Source organism: Chelonoidis abingdonii, chromosome 14, assembly GCF_003597395.2.
Source record: "Chelonoidis abingdonii isolate Lonesome George chromosome 14, CheloAbing_2.0, whole genome shotgun sequence".
Taxonomy (NCBI): Eukaryota; Metazoa; Chordata; order Testudines; family Testudinidae; genus Chelonoidis; species Chelonoidis abingdonii.
Window position 1 is genome coordinate 28,409,521 of NC_133782.1, and position 25,224 is coordinate 28,434,744.

The 25,224-nt window shown below is 46.5% G+C and overlaps 1 protein-coding gene across 2 annotated transcripts in view; it reads right to left on the reverse strand.

Moving 5' to 3' along the window:
- CHMP4B (charged multivesicular body protein 4B) overlaps window positions 1–24,802 on the reverse strand; it is a 42,651-nt gene extending 17,849 nt beyond the window's left edge. Inside the window, exon 1 of one of the 2 annotated variants that reach the window (XR_012657002.1) lies at window positions 24,392–24,799. Coding sequence is in view for 1 of the 2 variants with exons in the window: in XM_032793318.2 (XP_032649209.1) it covers window positions 24,392–24,581 (190 nt within the window). In the remaining variant the exon portion in view is untranslated. Of the gene's footprint in view, window positions 1–24,391 lie in introns of both variants that reach the window. The other variant, XM_032793318.2, reaches the window with a different exon arrangement.
- Window positions 24,803–25,224: the final 422 nt, after the last annotated feature.

Sequence of the window (25,224 nt, forward strand, 5' to 3'; positions counted from 1 at the left end):
GGGGTGGAGAAGGGGAGAGAGGCGAGATGGAGCCTTTTAGACCATAGGCTTCGTCTTACTCAGATACCGGGTGATGCTCAGCCCCCACTCCACCCCTTCCCCCTAGCTCTCACCCTTGTCCGGCCTCTTCCTACCCCCACTCCACCTCCTCCTCCCTGAGTGCCTCCTGCATGCCACTGAACAGCTGATCCATGGCAAGAGGGGGGGGGGGGGGGGAGCTGATTGGCAGGGCTGCCAGTGGGTGCTAAGCACCCACTTCTTTTTTTCCTCTGTAGGTGCTTCAACCCCATAGCACGCATGGAATTGGCGCCCATGTTTCAGATCTCCTTTACACATGATCTAAAACAAAGAATGGTACAAAGCCATAAAGTGTTTCCTTTTTACAGGCCACATTTAACTTGAAGTGTGCAGAACTGATTCTAAGCTGTTCTCACATGCTTCCAAAAGTCCTCCAAGCATTCTGCTTGTCCTAATTCATGAGAACAGAGAGCTGCCACTTCAGTTAAAAACACCAAAATTATAAGAGAGTTGCTTTCCTATTTTAATACACTATTTCACATGAGCAGAGAACAAAACAATACTTCAAATCAAAAGAATAAGCTGTCTTAGATTGGAGTATTTTAATGTATGAAATGTTCAACAGCGAAAAACCTAATTTCCCATACTCTTGTATCTACCAGCGTCTTGGGTGGCTAACCAGAAATTGTGAAAAAATATTCTTTGGCAAACACCACACCCAAGAAATCTGCAGGGAATGGGGTAAATACTGTTAACATGGTGGGAAAATTCAACTTAAAAAGGGAAACTAATTATAGTCTTTATTGCAATGATTGTTGTGGTAGCAGGCTTTTTATATATTGCAATCAATGCTTTAGGACCACCACAGTATTTATTCTGAGGTGTATATTCAAGATGTTTTTGTTCTGATCTACAGCAATTCTATATGTGAACTTACCAACTACAATGTTTACTTCATCATGGTAGATAATATAATTGTATAAAAAATTCACAGTGAAGCCAAAACTATAAATGTTTTATCAGGAAGTAATGATAGCAGCTCCTCTTCCCCCCCAAATCCACTACCATCACTTCATACAAGTATGACACTTATGAATTTTTCCTCCAGCATATCAATACTTCACACACACAAAATAAAGAAGCATGTTTGAAGTCAAAATATAAAACAGCCCATCTTTATTCTTTATGAAGACTGCTATTATATTAGGCAACCATGAAAGAGTCAGCCCTTGGGATCTGCATATTTAATTAAGCCTTTACTGTTTCCAAGATAGTAATTACAGCAGTGGACAACCTAACCTAATACCCTATTTAATTTACTGTGGAATTGCTTAAGCAGAAACAACTGTAACCACACATTACGTTTAATGTTTATTCTCTAGCCATGAATCGGCTGGAAGCAGGAGCCAGTACATTCCGGCCACGCCACTTCCCACAGCCTCCAGTGGCATGCAACAGGGGACCATGGCCAGTGGGAGCTGCGATCGGCCAAACCTGCGGACGCTGCAGGTAAACAGACCGTCCCGGCCCGCCAGCAGATTTCCCTGATGGGCCGTGTCATAAACGATAGCTAAGGTTAATGTTTCTTCTACCTGTAAAGCGTTACAAAGGGAACCAAACACCTGACCAGAGGACCCAATCAGGAAACCGGATTTTTTCAAAGCTCAGGGAGGGAATTTTGGGTGTGTCTTCTTTGTCTGTCTCTGTTGTGCTTTCTCGGCTTTGAGAGACATCTCTATTTCCAGGTTGTCTTAATCTTCTGTTTCCAAGTGTAAGTACAAAGGTAGAAGACAGGCTTATTTTGTTTTCTGTATTTACGTGTGTGTAGTTTGCTGGAAGGTTTAAAATTGTATTCTTTTGAATAAGGCTGTTTATTCATTTTGTTTTCTTTCAAGCCAATGACCCTGTTATTGTCACCTTGATACAGAGACCATTTTTATGTCTTTTACTTTCTTTTTATATAAAGCTTTCTTTTAAAACTTGTTGGATTTCTTTTCTAGTTGAGGCTCAATGGGATAGGATTTCTGTGCCAGGATTACAGTCTCTCTCAAGAAAGACTGGGAGGGGGAAAAGAAGGAGGGGGAAAGGGAATGGTCCTCTCTGTTTGGATTTCAGGAATTGAAATAGGGTGATTCATCCTGGCCATCCGGAGGGAAGCCTGGAGGCAGTAAAGGGAGACAGGGGAGGAGGGGTATTTCCCCTGGTGTTCAGACTCTGGGCATCTGAGTCTTGGGGTCCCCCAGGGAAGGTTGTGGAGACCAGAGTGCGCCAGACACTGGAAATCTGGCTGATGCAGCGCTATCAGATCTAAGCTGGTAATTAAGCTTGGAGGTTTCATGCTAGCATCTTATTTCTGAACTCTAAGGTTCAGATTGGTAGGAAGCTTGACAGACCGGTGCCAAAGGTTGCCAATCCCTACTTTAGACTAACCAGACAAATTTCCACACAAGACAAAAAATTATTTGATGCTAAAGTAACAACCAGTACAGTTACCTGAAGGGAACACAGATTTAAATTTTCTGGTCAATGCACCAATTTCTTCAGACATTCTCACTCTTAGATTAAGAGGCTATATCTGATAAGCTCTTTGGGGCAGGGACCTCATGTGTTTTCTGGGGACTGCTTAGTACACATAGGTTCTATTAAAAATAGGTAATACTAACATTTCCATTGGAGATTAGAGAATGTGGAATAAAGACATTGTTATGCACAGTATATACTTGTGAGAGCGTAACTGTGTTAGTACAGCACCTAGCACCCGGGCCCACAGACATTACTGCAATATTTAATAGGGTTGTAAATCCAGCTGGCTTTGTGAAGTAGATATTGGGGCAGAGGGTGTGTCTGTTACAGGATTACCCAAAGTGGTTTTGCTTCTGTGCAAATAAAATTCTGAAGAAAATAGATATTTGCATTTACTAACAGACCAATCCTTTAGTCCCTCTGCATACAAAGTTCCCCCTGACTTCACTAGAAACTTTGTACATGGAAGGACATCTTAGAAAGATGTTATACCATAAGTTGGTTCAGTGGTCATTTTAAATGATTGTTAGCTCACTGTAACAGGATCACGTAGAAAGCACTGACAGATTTCCATATTCACCTCCTGAAAAGAGAGGCCTGGGCTGATACAAGAAGAGACCGTTAACAGTGGGTTTAGAATTTTGCCATTTACACAAACACAAACAACCACAAAAATCAACTGAAGTCAAAGATTCATCACTAGAGCATTCACAAAACCATGATGGTCTCTCTTCACTGACAGAATTAAACCAAAGAACAGCAAAAATATATTTTAATGTACCATCACACAGGACCATACCAACAGTCCAAACTTTGTGGCCTAAGGGCCACATCAGGGTTGTGAAACTGTATGGAGGGCCTGGTATGGAAGGCTGTGCCTCCCCAAACAGCCTGGCCCCTGCCCCCATCCACCCCCTCCCACTTCCTGCCCCCTGACTCCCCTCCTCAGAACATTGTTTGGGGGGAGGGAGGCCCCCCCCCCGCTCTTTGTCCCCTGACCATCCTCTCCCAGGACCCTTGCCCCTAACTGCCCGCCCGGGGCCCTACCCCTTATCCAACCCTCCCTGCTCCCTATCCCCTGGCTGCCCCGACCATTATCCACACCCCCATCCCTTGACACTGCCCCCCCAGAATCTCCGCCCCATCCAACCACTCCCTACTCCCTGTCCCAACTACCCACCCCAGATCCCCTGCTCCTTATCCAACCCCCACACTCCCTGCCCCCTTACCATGCTGCTCAAACCAGCAGGAGCTCACAGCCGCACTGCCTGGCCAGAGCCAGCCACACCGCCGCGCTGCCCGGCAAGTGCAGCAGGCCAGAGCGCTGAGGCTGCGGGGGAAGGCGGACAGTGGGGAAGGGGCTTGGAGCTAGCCTCCCCGGCTGGGAGCTCAAGGGCCAAACGGGACAGTCTGGCAGGACAGATGTGGCCCGCAGCCCGTCATTTTCCCACCTCTGATCTAGATCAATATCTTATTTCAGACAGTGGCAGATACTAGAGAAAAGTTTTACAGCCTCCACTATTCATTATGCACCAACATGCATACAGGATATATTTCTTCCTAGCCTTTGGCAGTTTGTGGTTTGGCTTATGACCTGAAGCAGAAGGATTTCTGTCCATTATAAAGTTATCCTATATAATGTAATGGTGAATAGAATTCAACTAAATCTTCTTGTCATCCATATCTAATTATTTTGAATTTTAATAAGTTCTTTGGTTCAGTCAAACTTTATGGCAGCAAGTGCCATCAGTTAAAGAAACCATTTCCTTGTATTAGTTTTAAATGCATTGCCTTCAATGTGATTGGCTGGTCCTGGGCTCTTATTATCTGACACAGCAAACAGGAGCACTGACTTCTCTATATCATTATTTTAATAATCTGTCACCCTGTTACCATTCCACACTGAGTAGACCTGGCGCCTCATTTTCATTCATGAAGGCCTCTTTACTGCTCTCCCAGAGGGAAGGCAAGACCAATAAAAAGCAGCTGGATCAGAGGCAGCTAGATTTGAATGTCAGGTTCAATTGCTTGAAAAAAGAAATTTTAAAAAAGAGGGAGGTTTTTAAATTTAAAGTCAGACTTATTAGCATGTTGCTAGTTCTCTCCTTTTTCAGGTCTTCAGTTGCAAAGTGGATAGTACATTTTTGTTCTTTATTTTCCCACTTGTTAGCAGAATTTCAGTTTTTACAGAAGATTTCTTTCTACTAAAATTTCACACTTAAAATGTTCCACTATGATGAAAAAGATTAATCCAGGGCCTCATTAACAACCTTACAGTGTTAACACCACAGATTCAAAAGACAAGATTGATAACCAAATACCGTGCTCTCTCTGCAGCCACCACCATCTTTCAATTCAGGAACTTCCACACGGGAAGAAAACGGGAAATGCTTCAGTCAGGCTAACCTCCTCTACTATGGTTTGGAATTTGAAGTCAATGCAACAGGTCATGTAGGTACTTTTGAAAATCCCACTTTAAGGATAGAATTTTAGATTCGTGTTTGAAAATTTTGACCTGCGTATAAAAAAGTTCATAACAGCTTTTTATTAATGTAATAGAAGTCTGAAGTTTTCATTATAAATACCTTCGCAATTTAAGGGAAAAAGAAAAGATTTTAATAAAAATACTATTTTAGCCGCAGATGCTGCACTTTAAGTGATTGAGTAGGCTCACTGTGTGTGAAATTAGGGACCTGCTTTAGTGCTTGTTGACTCAGGCCCTTAGCATTTAATATTTTATTTTTTGCTTACAGCAGTTTTAAAGTACCTTATTTGAATTTTATGAAATGCCCCTAATGGTAATATTAGAATTTACCGAAAAAACTGAAGAACCTAAGAATATATAGGGTTTCATATACTCACAAATCCAATTTGGTATCTGAAGCGAAAATGTGTCAGGTTTGAGGAAAAAGGAAGAACTGTCTGCATTAAAAAGTACTGTGAAGAATCTGGAGTAAAGTTCTGTTATTTTACTTAATACAGAACAGACATGCTGTAAAGATGTGCATATAAGTGAATTTACAGGATTTCCCCCTTAGCCTGACCTTCATGATTTTATCTACCTACTACTTTCACAGCTTCCATCTCTGTTGTCCTGCAGCTACCATTCTTTACCACTGAAAACAGGATCACATACTTGATATAAAAATACTGAAAGACATGGCCCAGCAGAAACTCAAGGTATAACACCTTTGGTCAGTAAGACTGAGGAGAAATTTAAACTTAAACCTACTTGTTACTTCACTCTAGAAAGTATGACAACTTGAGGAAGTATCTTATCAGAAGCAGACATCCCACTAAAACAAACAAAGGAGGCAAATGTATAGATTTGGAAGGAAAAAACCCTCTAAAAGCAAACTCAAAATAAGGGTATACCAACTGTCATCCATATAGGAAGACTATAAAATGGACTAATTTATTAAACCTATCTATCCTATTTGCCTGTCTCTTCTGGACAGATCCCACTGTTTTCTATAATCCACATAACCCTAAACACCAGAGTAATTAATACTTGAAAAATATCTAAAAAAATGTATAGATTACTACTGTAAAACTGTCTTCTACACAGATACTTAAGATAACAACTTAAGCAATTGAAACAAAGCATGCATTAATTTAGCTGCTCTATACACATTTGAATCCATATTCCTGGTGCTCACATCACAGACAAGAGTCTGAATCATCAACAGAATCCCATTTCAAAGGCAGCAAGAACAAATAGTGGGTATCTCAGACTTGGGGTTTGGCAGTGTTACCTGAGATATTAAAATATCCTCTAACTATTCTGGATCTCAGTCTAGCAAGACCCAGCAATTTATCTTCAACATGTCAAGAAACTCCTGAGATGAGATACTAATTAAAACAAATCTTGACATGCTCTCCAACACAACATGTATTGTATAGATTAAAAACAAAGCACAGATTTCAAGGCCAGAGGGGACCACTGTAATCGTGTAGCCTGACCTCCTGTTCGACACGGGCCATAGAACTTCCCTAAAATAGTATAAAAGCCCAACAACAACAAGTTATAGATAAAGTGATTGAATAATCTGGTTGATTTTATGTCATCCACTGAGCACAATACTTGTTTAAATATGATTTTATAGGGCACCAGATCACTCAGGGGATAAGTAAAAGATACAGAACATTCACCTCTGCATAATTGGTCATTCAGTGGCATGTACCAAGCAATGCTTATCTTGGTCCAAGTCCAGTTTCGATTAAACAAGTGTCTGCTTACATGATACAAGAGCCAGCACCTCAACTCCCCACTCAGTCCCAGAGGTGAGGTGGTCCTTCTGGGACATAGGTGGAACCTTGCAGCACCAGTGCCTTAACTCTTCTGTGGATTACGGCACAATAGCAGCTATATTATAGTTATAACTGAGGCAGACTTTCCTTCACAGACACTTATAACTGAAAAGTTATCCTGGCACACCTGGAGCTTAGTGCTGCAGGGCATTTCTGTAGACAGAGTACTTACCTTCCATTTTAACTGTGTGGTTTTCCACATTGTAAAGAATAAAAAACAAGCTTTCAGGAAATGTTGTTGCAATTGCTTCCTGCACAGAAGAGAAAAAGCACGAGACCATTTGTACACTGGCAGGAGGAGAAGGAAAGGAACGGTGCACAATCCAGGAAGGAGTCAGAGAGACTATGACAATATGATTCCCGATTGGTCACTGACTGAAACTTAAATTCCAGAGAGAGGTGGAGCAACAGTCAGGTTTAAGCATCTGAAGTTGAAGAGTCTGGTTTAGAAATAAAGCTGAATGACTAAAACCTTTACACTGGACACACAGAATCTGATTTTCCTGTAAAAATGAACACTTCACCAAGGTGCAGAGCTCCAGATACGTACATACAAGCCCGAATGTTTCAGAATGACAAACAGATGAAGTTCTGAAGCATCATTCACCAAGCTAAATTATACATAGTAAACAGGTTTCAGAGTTGTAGACATATTAGTCTGTATCAGCAAAAACAATGAGGTGTACTTGTGGCACCTGGGAGACAAACACATTTATTTGGGCTTACGCTTTCGTGCTCTAAGACCCACTTCGCCCACAAAAGCTTATGCCTGAATAAATTTGTTAGTCTCCAAGGTGCCACAAGTACACCTCGTTGTTGGGTTTTTTTTTTATATAGTAAGTGATTTTTCTAGCTCAAAAAGCTTCATACTGTGCCTAGTACACAGCAAGACTGTTTCCATTTTAAAAGCTACCAAACATTTTTAACACTACTATACAAATATTTGAATTAAATACTATACAGACTGATCAACTTTCAGTTTCCAATTAGGAAAAAAGCTACAAATTCTAACAATACAGAAGACAACTCTAGCACCAAAAAGCCACATTACCAGGTTGTTCAACTATGATACTAGACACAAATATTCCTTTCCCCACTGCCAACTCAGAGTGCACTGTTACTGTACAAATTAAAGAGAAGTCCTTGTATATGGTTAAAGAATTTTTTTACGATTCCTGTAAAAACTTCTCATCAGAACAAACGGCAACATATACTGAAGCCAAAAATTTTAATACTTCACATTTGTATACCTTCCATCTGAGGTCTGCAAAGCATTTCAAACCACTGATTTAATTAAGCCTAAAACTGCTCTTGTGTAAAGCTAGAAAAACTCATCTACTAGTTGTCCCTGGCAATTTTGAGGGTGTGACATCAACTGCTGAAAAAGGTGTGAAGCCATTCCAAAAGTGACCTGATAAAGTGGTGTTTTCCTGAGTATGCAGAAGCCAAGCTAGCATCATCTGTTGCTCCCAGTTGTGGGATATAGCTGGAGTGTGAAATTAACAGTGGTCTGGTCAGTTTCCCTAGTAACAGTACTACAGATTAGAATCATGTCAATTTCACCCCCACCACAGAAAAATAGCAGAGGTTGTCATTGAGGCTATTTAGAGGGGACCACTACCCAAAAGGCTAGGGAGGAGTAGAGCAGTAGATGCCCAGACTCCCTTACACCAGCCAAGTGGATCGGAGCTGGGAGAGAAAAACAGCTGTCCCTCCCAGCTGCATGGGCTTCTATTTATCTATCACCCTAGGCAGAGGCTAATACATGAGAAAGTCCCCCAGCCATGGACAACATTTTGATAAGAATCCTAGCACCGATCCTGCTCCACCTTGCAACTATGTATAGGTGTTGCGCTTTCACCAGGGAACTGCTAATGGCATTCAGTGATGGAGCCCCAACTTATCTTTCACTTCTGCCTCTGTCCAGTAAGAGCCTAGTAAGATTTTCTGCAGACCTTTCCTTGTAAGGTAGGCAATGTCCTCATTTCAAAGTTAAGTAACTTGTCCACATTTAAACAGCGAGGCTATTAGACCACAGAGCTGGGGAAATGGAGAGCTGGGTTCTAATCCTGGTTATGACTGCTAGATACTACTGCTTTAGTAGTGCTACAGCCCAAATAGAAGTTATGGGCTTAATGCAGAAATAACCGGGTGAAATGCAGAAATTGCTGGGTGAGGTTCTTTGGTCTGTGTTATGTAGGAGGTCCCTTCAGGCCTTAATGTCTATGAATCTGTGGAAAACCAGCAAAGCAGTATAAAAATACATGTATGAAGTACTGTGACAGGAACCAAAGCTTGGACGCATGAGTGGGCAGAAATGCTGCCAGACAAGAAACTTCCTCATTTTTGTGTAGTTCCCCTTTCTGAAATTAAATGCTACCATGGGGGGCTGCTGTGGGTCTCGTCCCCCGCCTCCCCAGGGATGTTACGTTTTATTATGTTATGGTCACTATTACTAAGTGATGCAGCTATATTCACTTACAGGACCAGATCCTGTGTTCCATTCAGGACTAAATCAATAACTGCCTCTAAGCTAAGCAGACATCATTTGTGACAACAATCAATAGTCCCTGGACTTCCTGTACGAAGTGTTAAATCCTCAGCTGTCTGACATCAGTTCAACAGGTGCTTATAGCCCCTAGCTTAGCTCCAAGGCAGCTGTAACACAATCATACTGTACCTCCTTATCACACCCTGCTATGCAGTGAACCACAAATTTCCATAGCAAGCACAGTAAGGTTGTTCCTGAAGGCTACAAATCATGATTATTCAGCTATTATTCATTCCTGACACATCTGGTGACTAACCCACCCAGGGCATTTTGCACCCCAAAGTATAATATAATCACAAAGCTAAAATTTGTAAATTGAATCACCTTTTCCACTATGGTTTGCTGTCTATAGGGCACTGGATGTGAATTTTTCACCACTGAGGGAAGCTTTCAGCATCAAAATTCAACTCTTCTTCACTCTAAAATTAAGTCAATCCTCTCATCCAGTCTGCCACTGGAACATCTCCAGATCAACTCTGGGATAGTTTTGTTTGAGAAACGAACAGACGAACGTGAAAGTTCTTATGTACAAAGAAAAAAAAGAACAGAGAAAGGAAGGGAACATAATTACACAGAAACATTTGATTGCTGTGTTTTGAGGAAGTCTGTACACAAGAGGTAAAGCTAGCCTATGTCTCAAACACACCTCCGGCCTGGAGAATTTGTGTTTGGTGAGTGGGCCAACAGAAATTTTAATAATTTTACTACATTGGAAAAAAATGAGAACAAATGTATTCATGCTAGATCTGTACCAACAATCATCAAAGTGTAGCACTGACTCTGTACACCTCCAAAGCACTATACTAATATTAATTTATTAAACCTCCTCACATCCTTGTGAAGAAAAGTGAGCATTATCCCCATTATACAGATAAAGAAAATGGAGACAGAGGCAGATAAGTGCCTTGACAGGTCATCAGCTATGTCAGTGATTACCACTGAGTTTAGAAGTCAGGACTTCCTCTGTCCCAATTCACATCCTAAAACTGATTGCCTGCTATAACGAAAATTTAAGCCACAGAACAGACTTCTGGTGTACATGCCTAAAAGGGGATTCAGGGTGAGGAAGGAAAAAATTTAGTAGATATCAGTATTAAAAGCATATTTAGCAATACAAAAAAATAAAATCAATAATTCTTATTAATGCATCAGATATGGTTGGAATATAATTCTATCAATGTTTATATTTTAGCATTCTCTAAATCATACCAGTCACAGCACTAATTATCCATATGATCACATCCTTTCTCAAATAGCTGGTTCAATTCCTATACATACATTTAAGTTGCTTTATTTTTGATGAATGATGTCAAATAACTTAAATAAAACCATGCACATTGCTTGGCTAACATATTGCTTTTACATGTGTACAAAACAGAATTCTATACAGATCTACAAATCCATTTAAACAAACAAAAAAAAAAACCAACATGCACAAGAGTGTGTCTGCCAAAGCGGGTATTCACCCACGTAAGCTCATGCTCCAATACGTCTATTAGTCTATAAGGTGCCACAGGACCCTCTGTCACTTTTTACAGATCCAGACTAACACGGCTACCCCTCTGATACAAGTTCCAGAGAGAAGTTCACACACTGCTTAAGCCTGGCAAGGTGCTGAACACCCTCAGCTTCTGACTCCAACCAGAAATGGAGGTGTTTGGCACCTCATAGGACAGGGGGTCTCAGTTCACAACATGAAAAGTTGGTTTTCTGTGGATTTTCACCCACTAACTGGCTGAGAGCTCAGGTTGTCAGTGCTGGGGTGAGAGAACGGCCCAGCTGTAAGCCTGGCACCAGGCTAACAGGCAACAGTCAATGTATGCAACCCAGTGTGTATACCGGGGTAGCCAATAGGCAGACTACAGTCTGAAACCAGACTGCCAGACTCTTTTCAGTGGACCACTGGGGCAGAGGGGATGCGTGAGTGGGACATCCACGGGTCACATGCTCCCCCAACCCCCATTTCTCCAGACACCTCTGAAGGGGGAAGTGACGAGGGACCTCCACCTGGTCTGGCGGCAGTGCTCTGCCTGTCATGAGGAGGGAGCAGGGCCGCTGGTTGAATTCCTCCTCCAATCCTCACAAGAGGCTGCTTCACCACTCTTGCTGCTGGAGTCCCAGCACTGCTGCCTGCTTTGCAGACCATTCACTGAGGCCACGTCTAGACTACGCGCCGTATCGGCGCGTTAAAATCGATTGCTCGGGGATCGATATATCGCGTCTAGATGAGACGCGATATATCGATCCCCGAGCATGCTTATAACGATTCTGGAACTCCACCAAAACCAACGGAGTTCCGGATTCGACATGGCAAGCCGCGGACATTGATCCCGCGCGGTGAAGACGGGTGAGTAAATCGATTTTAGATAATCGATTTCAGCTACGCTATTCTCGTAGCTGAAATTGCGTATCTAAAATCGATTTTCGCGTGTAGTGTAGACCTGGCCTGAGTGAGGTGAGTCGGGGGTAGAAGCAGAGGCAATGCATGGGACTCCAGCAGCAGGGAAGGGGGTGGGGCAGGAGGAGCTCAGCCAGCCACCCTGCTGCTTTCTCCCTTCTCAGGCTGCACGGTGCCGCTGCCAGGGGGAGTTCTGTCTTCTTGCTTCTGGGTGTCCCAAGAAATGGGACATGCCCCCACAGCTAGCCACAGCTACATGTTGCCTCTGTGAGCAGGCTGAAGCTGAGCTGGAGCCATGCAGAGCTGTGTCTGTGATCCAAGCAGTCCCCATCCCCTGCTTCCCACCCCTGAAGCCCAACCTCCCACCTCGGCCTCATGCCCTCCACCCCCAAACGGTCCCCAGAGCATCCCACCCTGGCCTCATGTCCTTCCTATCCCCCGTCCTTTGGGTCCAGTTCCCAGAGTCCTCTTCAGTGCCCATCCCCTGCCCCAACCAGCCTCCTTCCCACCCCAGTTCACCTCCAGGCACCTGCTTTGGCCACATCCAAGCCTCCCCCCGCATCTCCCCAGCCTGCTATCTGAAGTCTCCCTGGTCCCTCCTTCCTGCCCCTCTGCTAGACCAGCCCTGAAAGGGGCATCTCACCGCTAGCTGGATCACAGTCCAACAGTTTCACTGCCTGACTCCAAGCTCAAAAGTACTCACACACATTCACACCATTTTGCTGCCTAGATCCCAGCCCATACTCATTCCTTTCCCCCCGCCCCCCACCTCATCTCTGCTACTTGGCTCAATAGGTGGCATGGAGGAACATTTGGAAGGGGTGAGCAGCAACGCCAGCCAGCCTTGTGTCCTGTTTTCAGTTTAAGGAAATAAGGTCACCTAACAACCAGGGGCAGGACAGGCAAGGAGTTGGCAGACAATCCAGGAGTTTTGGGGGGGGGGCGGCGGTGTGAGCGCAAGTCTAGAGGGGGGGGAATCAGCGGGTTAGGGGAGGGGAGCTGGGTGGGGGGTTGAACCTTGACAAAAAATAATTGATTACCTCCGGTCTACAGACAGTGTCACCCTAACTACACTGACCTAAATGCTACACCTCTCACAGAGGTAGAGTTAAGGTAATGTAGTGGGCAACTTACATTGGCAGGAGTACCACTGTAGAACTGACACTTACAGAGTTAGATCGACATAAGCTACCTTACATCGACTTAACTCTGTAGTGTAGACTGGGTCTAGGATTTAAGACTAAAAAAATGATAAGGGCAGAGACTAGTCACTCAGTGTAAGTATTATTTTTATTATTTCATATGTGTACCATAAAAACAAATAGCAATAACAGGAAGACTAGTAATTGGGGTGTGGAGGCCTAGAAAGCTTGTTCTGCTTAACTCCTGCTCCACGATCATCATTGAACCTAGCCCCAATGTCGTATACCTGAATTTGTGTTCCTGAAATGGAGTGTGTTTTAAAGTTTGTCAGAAATACCTTGAATTTAGGATTAGAACATTTAAAGTTTATCAAGGAACAGCAAAAACAGAAAGTACAATGTATTTGCTATGGATTCCCTCCCACAGTCCTACTGTCTCACCCAGTTGTACAAAGAAAAAAGCTTACTCTCATTTCTTTCAGTTCAGGTCAAGGTTGAAGCATACTCATGGGGCATCTAAGGGACCATTCAAGGTGAAGTCGTGCAGTCATTAGGGGAAAAGAAGAGGGGAGGGTGTTAGTGGACTACAGATGGTTGTAATAAGTCATAAATCCAGTGTCTTTATTCTGTACCCACTCTGTGGAAAGAGAATTTCAGTCTCTAGGGCTGAAAGACTGACATTGGATTCAGTTAGAAGAAAAAAGAATCCCTGCCTTGAGTAGAGGAGAAAAAGCTAGTTTACAGAAATTCATAGTGGGAAATGCATCATGTGTATTAGGGTCTATAGAAAAGCCATTAAATCCCACAGCTTCACAGGATCCTACATATATTTGCCATCATCATCTCTGGATTCAACACACTCACCCTGACTTAAGGCCCATAAACATCTGAATAACCAAAAGGTTAATCATGTAAGACAAAGAGGTAAGAACAGATAAAAGATGGGAATAAGTTATACCAATTTCTCCTGGATCCAAGAAACACAATAGAACCTCAGAGTTACAAACTGACCAGTCAACCACACACCTCATTTGGAACCGGAAGTACGCATTCAGGCAGCAGCAGAGACAAAAAAGGGAGGCAGGCAAACACAGCACAGTACCGTGGTAAACATAAACCACTAAAATAATAAAGGGAAAGCAGCATTTTTCTTCTGCGTAGTAAAGTTTCAAAGCTGTATTAAATCAGTGTTCAGTTGAAAACTTTTGAAAGAACCACCATAATGTTTTATTTAGTTAGGAGCAACCTCCATTCCCGAGGTATTCGTAACTCTAAGGTTCTACTGTACTGCTCAACAAAAGAGTAAATATCTCTGTGCTCCAAAACGTCTTTAGAATAAGTCGGCAACTGCAAAAGTGCCAGACTTTACTAGCAATATTGTAACCTCTGGGGATTCATGGAACCTTCATATTCTGAGACAGGACTTCAGGTTTGGGTTGCTGCTAGAAAAGATCAAGTACAATTGTATTCTGGAAGCTTTGTATCCATAGCATTCAGATATGGATTAACTAGACTAGGTGCCCCCAGGCTAAAAGTGAAACTTCCTACCTGTTTGATTTAATAAATATTTCCAAACAAACATTTTCATATGCTGCTGCAATAAAGCGAACACTTAAACAGTTACCTCTCTCACAACATTGTGTCTACAAAGCTTTAGCAAAACAATCCACAACAAAAGTTTGTCAGTATCCTATATTACATGTACTATGTAGCAGTAAAGCCACAGAGCAAAGCAGAACCCTTTTCTAAGGACAATGTTAAGATAGCTACTTAGTCTAAATTCAAAATTTGACCAATGACCATTCAAGGTGAAGTGGTCCGTTACCCCCATAGCACACCTTTAAAGATCCATGGGTCCTACACATCCCTATCACAATATGTGGTGTACCTCATCCAGTGCAATAAATGCCCCAACAACAACTATGAGGGTGAAACCAGAGTATCGTCATGTTTTCAAATGAACTCGCACAAAAAATGACAAAACAAGACACACCCTGCCACCCACAGGGAACACTTCACAAAATGACCACTCCATATCTGACTCTCAGTCCTCATCCTCAAGAGAAATCTGAACACCATCTTCAAAAGATGAGCCTGGGAGCTTAAATTCATAACTTTGCTAGACACTGAAAATCATGGTTTTAATAAAGATATTGGATTTATGACTTCTTATAATACTCTGGAATCCACTAACCCCCCTTTTTTGTCCTAGGACTGCAGCAGGATTAATGGGCCACTTCATCTTGAATGGTCCCTTAAAATATGTGTTTACTTATGCTCAACAATGTCCACCTTGTATCTAGCTGTGACTGAGTACATTTCCCAAACTTGAAGAAAAGCTCTGTGTAGCTCAGAAGCCTGACTCTTTTACCAACAGAAGTTGGACCAATAAAAGCTGTTACCCGACTCATCTTATCTCACTAAGACAAATTTTAGATATATATTCCTGGTGGCACTTTAAACTGTCAGTAAAAGCACTTAAGCTAGAAACTGACTATACTATATACTGTTACATCTGCACACTTATAGCTCTCCAGGAACACGGAATCCCACTTAGCAAACAGCAACTTATAGCCACCTAAATGCAAAGCAGCATTGCACTGTATGCGATCTCCAGTTACAACTTAATGATAATCCAAAAGAAGGAACAGATCAGGGTGGATAAAAATCAATGATTTAAAAAAAAAAAATCCTACTTTTTATTTAAATTGCATTTTTTTTTTATAAAATACTTTGAGGAAAAAACTATCTAAAGATAGCTTTGAGCTATAACATATCTTAGTTAAACCTATCTCTTCATGGAATAGGGATTAGAAATTCTAATTCTATAGTATGAGACAATATATTCATGTAACGTTTAAGAAATTTTTTGTAAATGAGTTCCAATAGTTCATGGATTAGGCACTTAATCTTATGGGGTTCCAGAGGCTACTCTTTCTATCTACCCAATGGGACTCAGTGCTCAGTCACTATCAGAGATGCTTAGTTCTGCAGTTCTCAAACTGTGGATTTGTGTCTCCAGAGATAACATGCTTGTTAACAGCAAAAATGTTTTTAAATACATAAATAAATCAATCAATAATATATAGAGGTGAGAAATAACAGACCTCAACCCTATTGTCCCTCTGCAAATTTGTGTACACAGAGTCAACCCCTTACCTCTCTCTAAAAGTGCAAAGTTTCAAAAGCTTCAATGAATAGAAAGTTGTTGGGGGAGGACTGGATCTAGACAAGGAGAAGATGTCTGAAGATAAGTGTGAGAAGGGAGGGACAGGCAGTAGAATAAAAAGTGAAATTGTTTGAGCAGCATATTCCAGAAGTCTTGAGATCTTTCTGGGTGTAGCCTTCATTGATTTGAGTTCTACCATATTGTTCTCTCACTAGAAGGGAAAACCTATAATGGCAGCAGGCCATAAAAAAGACCCAGTTTGGGAATAAGAACCATTCAAGAAATATATGTTTGCTGATGATGTTTTAAAGAAAGTCACACCAACGAACTGGTGGAACTCACTTAAGCATTTGGATTCCGAGACTGTTGAAGTGATAATCTCACTTTTAACAGCAGTAGCTTCTTCTGCTGGTGTAGAAAGAATATTCTCTCTCTTTGGATTAATTCATTCCAAACTGAGAAATTGTTTGGGACCTGAAAAAGAAGGAAAGCCTGTTTTTCTTTTCCAGATTATGAACAAACAGGAAAATGAAGGCGAAGATGACTGAATTAGCTGCAGAAGCAAATATTTAAATTTCTCATATTGACCAGGCTGACATAGTCTATTTAATTTTTAGGTTTCTTCTTAAATATTTCATTTAACTATTTTAGTTAAAAACAATTTAACAAAAACAAACCTGATTTTAAAAAAGTCAATGTTTAACTAAAGTCAAAAATTTATATACTTGTTTTGTTAAAATATTATACGTTTGCTTTTGAAGAAAAAAATCCAGAATACATAAGGTTGTTTTGTTAAGTTAAATAAAACAATTTAAATCTCTGGTGATGTTCTCCTAATACAGCATGGCAAGAAAATCTTCCAAATATTAATGATTAACCAGTTGAATTGAAGGTAGTTCATAAATATCCGCTTCAATTACCTTTGGTAAATGAAATAACCAAACAATCATTCATTTTCTGATATAGGTGTAAAACTAATCTGAAAAGCTTTCAAAATAAATCATTTAAAAAATGTATCATGTGTACCTTCTAAAAATGAAACCTACATCTATCTGAGTTGTGAAGAATATGTATTAAAGTTATAACAACCAACAAGAATGCACTTTTATGTAGAAATCCATGATTAAATGGAGTCTTCCTAACAAGTGATTTAAATCCTGATTTATACCAATTTGATTTAAATCAAATCCACCCTGGTACAGATATCTACAAATTCTTTGATTTAATCTGTTATTTTTTTAAGTCTGCTCTAAACGAGCAGGGACCTTTATACTAGGTAGCTTTTGTACTTTTCTGGTTACTTGAAGTTAAGTTTCCCAGCTGTAAGACACTGCCTGTAATGCACCCAAGCTCGAACTCAGCCTATTGGAATGCCAGAAAGATAATGCAATCTTCTACACGGAAATAGAAGTCAGCATTATATGAGCCACGTTCACTCATCATGACATAATCATCATGTGATAAAGTGTATACTTTAGAACAACTTCCTAACCTAAAAACCTGCCCTTCCCTAATTGCCATTCTAGATGAAAATTTGTTAATATAGTTTATGTTTTACACTTTCAGATTCCCACCCCCGATCAGACAACCATGGCAGCCCCACTTACTTCCCTCTCTCATAGACTTTATAAGCTCCTAGTTACCCAGTTATTAAAACAAAGTGATCAATAAATACTCAAGGACATACATAGTGCCTTCTATCACAGGATCTCAAATCACAAGTGTTAATTAAATTTCACAATGCTCTTATTAGGTTTTATCCCCATTTTCCAGACAGGAAACCAAAGCAAAAAGAGGGGAAGTTACCTGCCCAGGATCACGCAGCAAGATACAATCAGAATCAGGACTAGAATCTAGACCTGACAACCAATCCCACAGTGGAACCACGAGATCATGCTACTGCCAATGGGTTTTTACACCTACCCTATCGAAAAGGAATGCTTACACTTTCAAATGGACCAGTTTTAGGCGATCAGCAGCAAGTTCCACCACACTGAAGCTGACTACAATTTTGTCTCATCCACACTAGTGGATAATGTTTGCAGAATCAAGTGCAGGGAGACCCACTGTCAGAGCATAAGCCTAAATATTTCCCTAATGTTCATGCACATACAGAATGCTAGTTAAAATTTACTAAATGCTGACGGTGTTTGGTGCTGTACAGAAAGACATATAGAGTTTCTCCTATAAAGAATGTATAACTAACTTACTTCTTCATACAGTGTATACAGAATGGGTCCAGTGAACCGAGGTTAGAATGTGGTATGTTTTGTTTTGTCTCCAGGCACTGATAGCAGGGAAATCAACCAACATAAACGGAACTTAAACTGAAGCTTTATAAAACAAAGGTCTGGGAAAGTAACCCCTACAAGTCACCCTTTGATAGGCTCTCTTCAGTGTATCTAAAAAGAAATGATCCTGCAGTTCACCTCACAGGGCAGCCAATGCCAATAGCTTATGGAACTTAATCCTATAACCCACAAACAAGCTACACTGTTCAAGGGATCAATATTCAAATTAGGACTAGATATCAGTAGGACAGACATAAAGCTACTTTGGTCGCCACCTTCCCGCCCCACGCAGATCAGAAAACAGTCCCACCTGTGCCAAGAGCTGCGTGGGCTGAGAGAGCAGAGGGCTGAGCCTTGGCCAGAAGGAAGTGATATTCTAGGCAGGTTCTCATGCCATGCCCAGGGCCTCGGGACCCCAAGGTACCACCAGCCCAGCCCATCCTGCTCCAAGGCTCGGCCACACGGGCCATCCAGCCTGGGTGCTGAAGGAGAGCACAGCCACGGGTCGGGGCTGAAGGCCCAGAGCAGAGATCGCCAGAGACAGCCCAGCCGGCACGGACCGGTGGCTTCACCCCACTGCGCTCCGAGCCGCTAATCAGTCCCCGTGGGTCCCCCCCCCGCCGCCCTTTCACACGCCCCCACACCAAGTCCCCCCACCAGCCCCTCCAGCGCCTCGGCCCCCCTCACAGCCTCGCGGGTCCCCCCCCCCCCACCCCAGCCCGTCCGCCCGCCCCCACCTCACCACCCCAGCCTCCTCCAGGACCCTCCCCGCGGCGCGCCCCACCCGGCCCGGCCGACCCGGCCGGTCCCTCCCGCCAGCCCGGCCGGCCCTACACACCCCGCTTGTTTTTGTGCCGTGCTTGCGGGCCGCCCAAGCTCCCTGCTCGATCTTTTTCTCCAAGGAACTCCTGCTTCTTGGCTGAGCATCTCCTCAGTGTCGCGAGGCCGGCTGGCTCCTGCGGAAGTCGGGCCCTTCCCGGCGCCCTTGCCCCCGTTCCCGAACAGCTTCCCCAGCCATTCCCGACATGGCTGGGCCGCCGCCGCGCCGCGCTGGGGCAGCGAGCAGGAGGAGAGAGCGGAACAGACCCGGCGGGACAAGGAGACGGACACCGGAGAGGACCCTTCGGCCCGAAGGGACCTCGCACACAAGCCTAAAGGAAAGCTAAACCCGTCCCGGCGACCGCGACGGCTAGAACCACAGTAGACGGAACACCGCCGCCGCACCGGAGTAAAAATCATGGCCTGCCACCCGCCACCTCAGCACTGCTAGGGCTCTGCCACCTCCGTCGCTGCACTCACCCGCGCTTCCCCCGCCAGCCGTCACTTCCGCACCGGCAACTCGGCGCGGCGCGTCGCGGCCCTCTCGCCCACGCCACGTCACCCCCGGCCGCACCGTTCGCGCCGGGACTGGTTAACCGGGAAAAAGCAATATAGGAGCGAACCCTGAGCAGAGATTGCTGGTGAGGCATATTAAGTCCCCAGCTCAATAACATTAGATTAACTAGAACAGCTGTGGCCAATTAGAGACCATGCTTCAACTTGAGCACTGAACTTCGACTTAGAGCACCTGCTCCAGTTAGAAGACGACTCCAGTCATGGGATATAGAACCCCTGCTCAGTCAGACAGGGCAGTGTGGTAGTTGAAGGAGAAAGGTTGGATTTGAGCAGAGTGCAGATTGCAGAAGAGAGAGAAAGAGTTTGTCTAAAGAGGGAAATTAGGAAGGTTTGGAGGGTGCTGCGAGTTGTGGATTGTGGAGCCAACAGAAACCCTAGGTAAAGGGGCACCAGGCATTGTTATGAAGAGAGGTGAAAGCCCTTCACAAGCTGACGGGATATGAGAGGGAATAACCCCGGGGAAGAAACCGCTAGTCAAGGTGGGTTTCACCACAACCCCAGGGCCCTGCTGGGTTGGGACCTGGAGTAGGGGTGGGGCCCAGGTCCCTCCCTCGCCACTTCCCCTCCTTACCAAGGGACACTGGGAATATTCTGAGCTGGTTCAGAGGCAAAGCAATATGCCTGAACCTTACCCCAGAGAGGGATAAGGCGTTGAGACCCAGCAGACAGAACAAGACCGGCAATTTGCCAGCAGCTCTATTGAGTTCTATGGGGTTGCTGTTAGGATTAATGCTGTCTGTTATCAATTTTGTAGTTGAGTTATGGAGATATTTGGCTCTTTACTGTCTGTACTTCCTTATGCTGTGCTGCTGGGTGACACCCCAGACAAGTGGTGTTAGCTTTGCCTTAGCCTGCTTGATGGCCATTAAGGCCCATCAGCTACACATAGACCCACATGGATAGGAGCAGATACGCCTTGTGATCAGAAGTATGCCAGGGATTACCCAATGGTGACTCCAGCTCCATGTGCTTGTAATTTTCACAGTAAGGACAAGAGGTTCTTAACCTGGAAGAGCCTATATAAGGCGGAGGCCTCATCTCATTTGGTCTTCAATCCTGCTTCATTACCTCTTGCAGGGACTTTTGCTCAACACTGAAGCCTCTGAACAAAGGACTGATGACCCATACCAGCGGGGGATGTATCCAGAGACTTTGATTTGAACCTTGCAGTTTACTCCATCGCTCTACACAGCCTGAACTAAGGAACTTTGCCATCCCTGTATGTAACTGATTCCAATTAACCAGTTCTTAGCTCTCATCTCTATCTTTTTCCTTTTATTGAATAAACCTTTAGATTTTAGAATTCTTAAAGGATTGGCACCAGCGTGATTTGTGGGGTAGATGCCCCCTTTGACTGATACTTGCGGGCCAACGGCTACAGGTTTACACCGACGCCCTGATCGTCGGGGCGCTAGGCCCTGGGGACCCCGTGTAACGAACGTGTCACTTAGGGCTGTGGGGTGGGCCGGTCGCTATGCGCCGATCATGAGACGTTTGATTGTCTCGACACTATCCGGTGGTCCAGGGACATCTACACCGAACACATTCACGGCCACCGCCGAGTACTGGAGTGAGCCGATGTGCTCACACGGAACCCCACCTGAGGGGGCGTTTGAAGGTGCGACCAACCTTACAAGCAGCGCCAGGGAGATGCTTGGGAGCTTGTAGCCTTACCTCACAGACTCCCACCCCTGCTGCTTCCCGAAGTCACCCACGGCGAGACTCTCGGGATTCCATTACCGGTCCGTTGCCGTGTTCGGCAGCTGCTTGTCCCCCTCTTGCTCTAAATCATGAACTAGTGGTTTCCCACTACTTTTATGGCCTGCTACTTTGGGATGAGCAGAACCAGCAGTGCTGTCCCTACACTGCTCCCTACTTACTCTTCTGACCCGGCAGATGTCCAGCCCCATCGGTAGCCACCTCGCCGCACGCGCTCGAGGCCCAGCCGGCAACTGGGACGGTACAGACCTGTGGAGAGCGTGTTTTTACTGATTCTCTATCAGGACCTTCTCATGTACCAACCGGGTCCCGCAATGAAGGCCAAGGCTGAAGTTCACATTGGGAACCTCCCACGCTTCGATCCCCCCATGAACCATCTTCCGTGTTATGGTGTGGCCGTGGAGGAACCTGAACACTAACTGGTTAAGCTGTAACTATGCCCATAACTGTGTTGGTTCAGTGCACAGCTCTATTTAAATATCACGCACCATTAAGCATATTTGACTTGAGGACCGCGCTGCCTGACGGAGGGCTTGGTTCTTGTGCCCCGCCTGTGATCTCGGGACCCACTGTTTTTCCTTTGTATTGGGTGCGGTGTTGTGTCTCTTCCTAACCGATGTCATGCGGAACCCCCGACGGTTACAGTGGGGCCGTTGGTGATACTGGGAGACTGAGTGTCTAAGGAATTGCGTGTTGATTTGTGGTTGCTAGTGGGTGAGACCGAATCCTTTTTGTCTGGCTGGTTTGGTTTGCGCTTAGAGGTGCGAAAAACCCCAGCCTAGGGCTTGTAACTGCCCTGTTTAAAGGCAATTGGTTCTGAATTGGCATCTCAGTTGGGTCCCGCCAGAACGCAATCGTCACAAGGGCCGTCAGCTCCCGGTGGGCAGTGCAGAACCCCCAGGGGGGCTGCCTCCTGGCACCAGGCAGTGATGGGGGCGGGGGGGGGAAGGCAGCCCAGAAGCATTTCCATCCATCCAGAGGTGGGCCAGGAGCCTGGTGGGAATCTCAGACCAGGGGCAGGAGTTCCTCTCCCTGGTCGCAAACTGGGGCCAGGTTGAGGAAACCGCGTAGGCCAAGATTGTTGGGTCCCTGGGCTTTGGCCACCGGTGGTCGGGGAGCGTGGGTGGAGAGCATCCGCACTGACAAATCGCGCAGGGAGGCCTCCGTGCTCGGCTTTTGTCTGGTAGGACTCCCACCTGGGCTTTTTGAGCTGCACGAGGGCTGCTTGACCTTTAGTGATACCCTTGCGCAGCGCTGTGCCTGCCGGATGGGACCAGCCGCTGTTGGTGGAGCAGTAACACCCTGATTACAGGCGCCGAGAGACCAACTTGCGCTAGCAGGGCAGAGGCTGTGGCTCTTGGGAGGATTTGCGACTCGACCGCGGGACCCTGGGGTGCTACGTCGGTCGATACTCCAACTGGGGGGGAGGTCCTCTCCAAACCAGTAACTTGTGATACATCTAAGCACTTATTCCTGACGCGTTGTGCTGGCGCCTTCGCACGTTGGCTGCTCGCACGGATTGCCCAATTTGTTAGACCCCTTGAGCGCTCCTACAGCGTATGTCAGCCCTATGCGCAAGCAGCGTAGTTGCTATCCAGACAAACCCCTCGTAACTCCGCAGCTCAATTACAATGAACTCCGGGTCGTGCGGGTAATACACCTCAGCACACGGGATCAGAGAGCGCCGTGGATCAGCTAGGCCGGGCGGAAACGGTATTTGTGGCCACCTGCGATGGAACCCCATGGGCAGATCAGACAAGCACCACCCCCCAACTCACCTTGGCAGGGTCCTGTCCCCTGGTCCCTCCTGGCTGGCTTGGGTCCCTCGCAGGAGCTTTGCTCTGGGGGAGGGCAGAAGGGAGGGGAGCCACTTACAAGGCTGCCAGGACTTGAGGTGAGTCCACTTCAGCCCGCTGGCCGTCTGAGTCCGGCCACCAGGTCATAGTGGGGAAGGAAAACGTGCCTGGGCGGTCTGTCAAGGCAAGCAGGAGACGGGTGCGGGCCGCAGGGGCGGGCTGGGCGGGTGCGGTCTCCGGGCACGCCCAGGCTGGCTCGCGCTCGCCGCAGAGGACAGGGGGCCCCCCACCGAGGGGCCCCCAAGGTTTAGGGTGGGGCCGGGCAACGAAGCAGGTGCACGAGCGGGACAGGCACGGGGACGGGTGCAGGGCCCCGCGGCGGCACCCTTGACTGAGGTGGTGGTGCAGGACACACTCGGAGCGACTGCGAGGGTGACACGCCCGCCAGGGTACAGAGCGGGTGCAGGACACAAAGCAGTGGGGCAGGGCCAGGGTCCCGGTCGCGGCCGGGCATGGGCGTGCGGGCATGGAGCGGTGCAGGGACAGGACAGGGCGACGTGAGCGGATGCTAGGGCTGAGGCAGCAGTCCGGAGCGGGTGCAGGACACAAGCAGGGGCAGGCAGGCGCGGCGCTTGCGGGCACGGAGCGGAGATGGCAGTGCCAGGCACATAAGCCGCGCTCAGCCCAGGCTGGCGAGGGCCGGGGAAGGGCGACGGCGGCGGAGCCACCGGCCAGTAGTAGGTTGGCCGCTTCAGCCGCTGCTCTGTGTGGCGGGGTGCTGCCAGGCCCGGCCACCAGTCCAAGGAGCACCGCTCATGGGCAGAGGGGCCAGGCCTGCAGATACTGAGACCAGCTCCTCGCGGGTGCCATTCCTGCCCTGCTCTTAGCCAATGCCGCAGGCCTGCTGCGGGTCATTTCCTGGCATGCGGGCCTAGGCCGCCGTTGCAGGCAGGGCTGTATAAATGGCCATGCTAGTGTTGCCCAGCGTCCATTCCGTGGCCCCCATCCTCCAGGTGCGCCCCCACCCGGCCCGGCCCGGCCCGGCCGGTCCCTCCCGCAGCCCGGCCCGGCCCCTCACCCCGCTTGTTCTTGGTGCCGTGCTTGCGGGCCGCCACCAGCTCCTGCTCGATCTTTTTCTCCAGGAACTCCTGCTTCTTGCTGAGCATCTCCTCAGTGTCGCGGAGCCGCTGGATGGCCTCCTGCGGAGTCGGGCCCTTCCCGGCGCCCTTGCCGCCCGTCCCGAACAGCTTCCCCAGCATTCCCGACATGGCTGGGCCGCGCCGCGCCGCGCGGGGCAGCGAGCAGGAGGAGAGAGCGGAACAGACCCGGCGGGACAAGGAGACGGACACCGGAGAGACCCTCGGCCGAGACCTCGCAACAGCCGCTACCCGCCCGGCGCCGCGCGGAACACAGTGGCCCCCGCACCTCAGCCTCGGCTGCACCCGGCTGACTCACCGCCTTCCCCGCAGCCGTCACTCCGCACCACGGCAACGGCGGCCCCCGCCCACGCCACGTCACCCCGCCCCCTCGCCCGGGGAGCTAACCGAGCAGGGGATGCTGGGAGCTGTAGTCCCCAGCTCCGCTCTTGCCGTCAGGACAGCGTTGCATGCTGGGAGCTGCAGTCCCCACTTTTGCTCTAGCTTTGGGGCAGCAGTGCATGCTGGGAGCTGTAATCCCACCTCGGCTCTCGCGCTGAGGCAGCGGTGCATGCAGGGAGCTGTAGTCTCAGACTCTCATGTTACCCCGAGGGAGCTGAAGTTCACATTGACCCCCCTCACCCACCATGACATCATCATCATGTGATGAACCCACCGTAGTAAACTTCGTGATGTAAGAGGCAAAGCCATAGCGACCGCACCGAGACTTCGTGCCCGCCTCTCTCCCCCAGCTTGGAGGGTGCGGTCCGCAGGA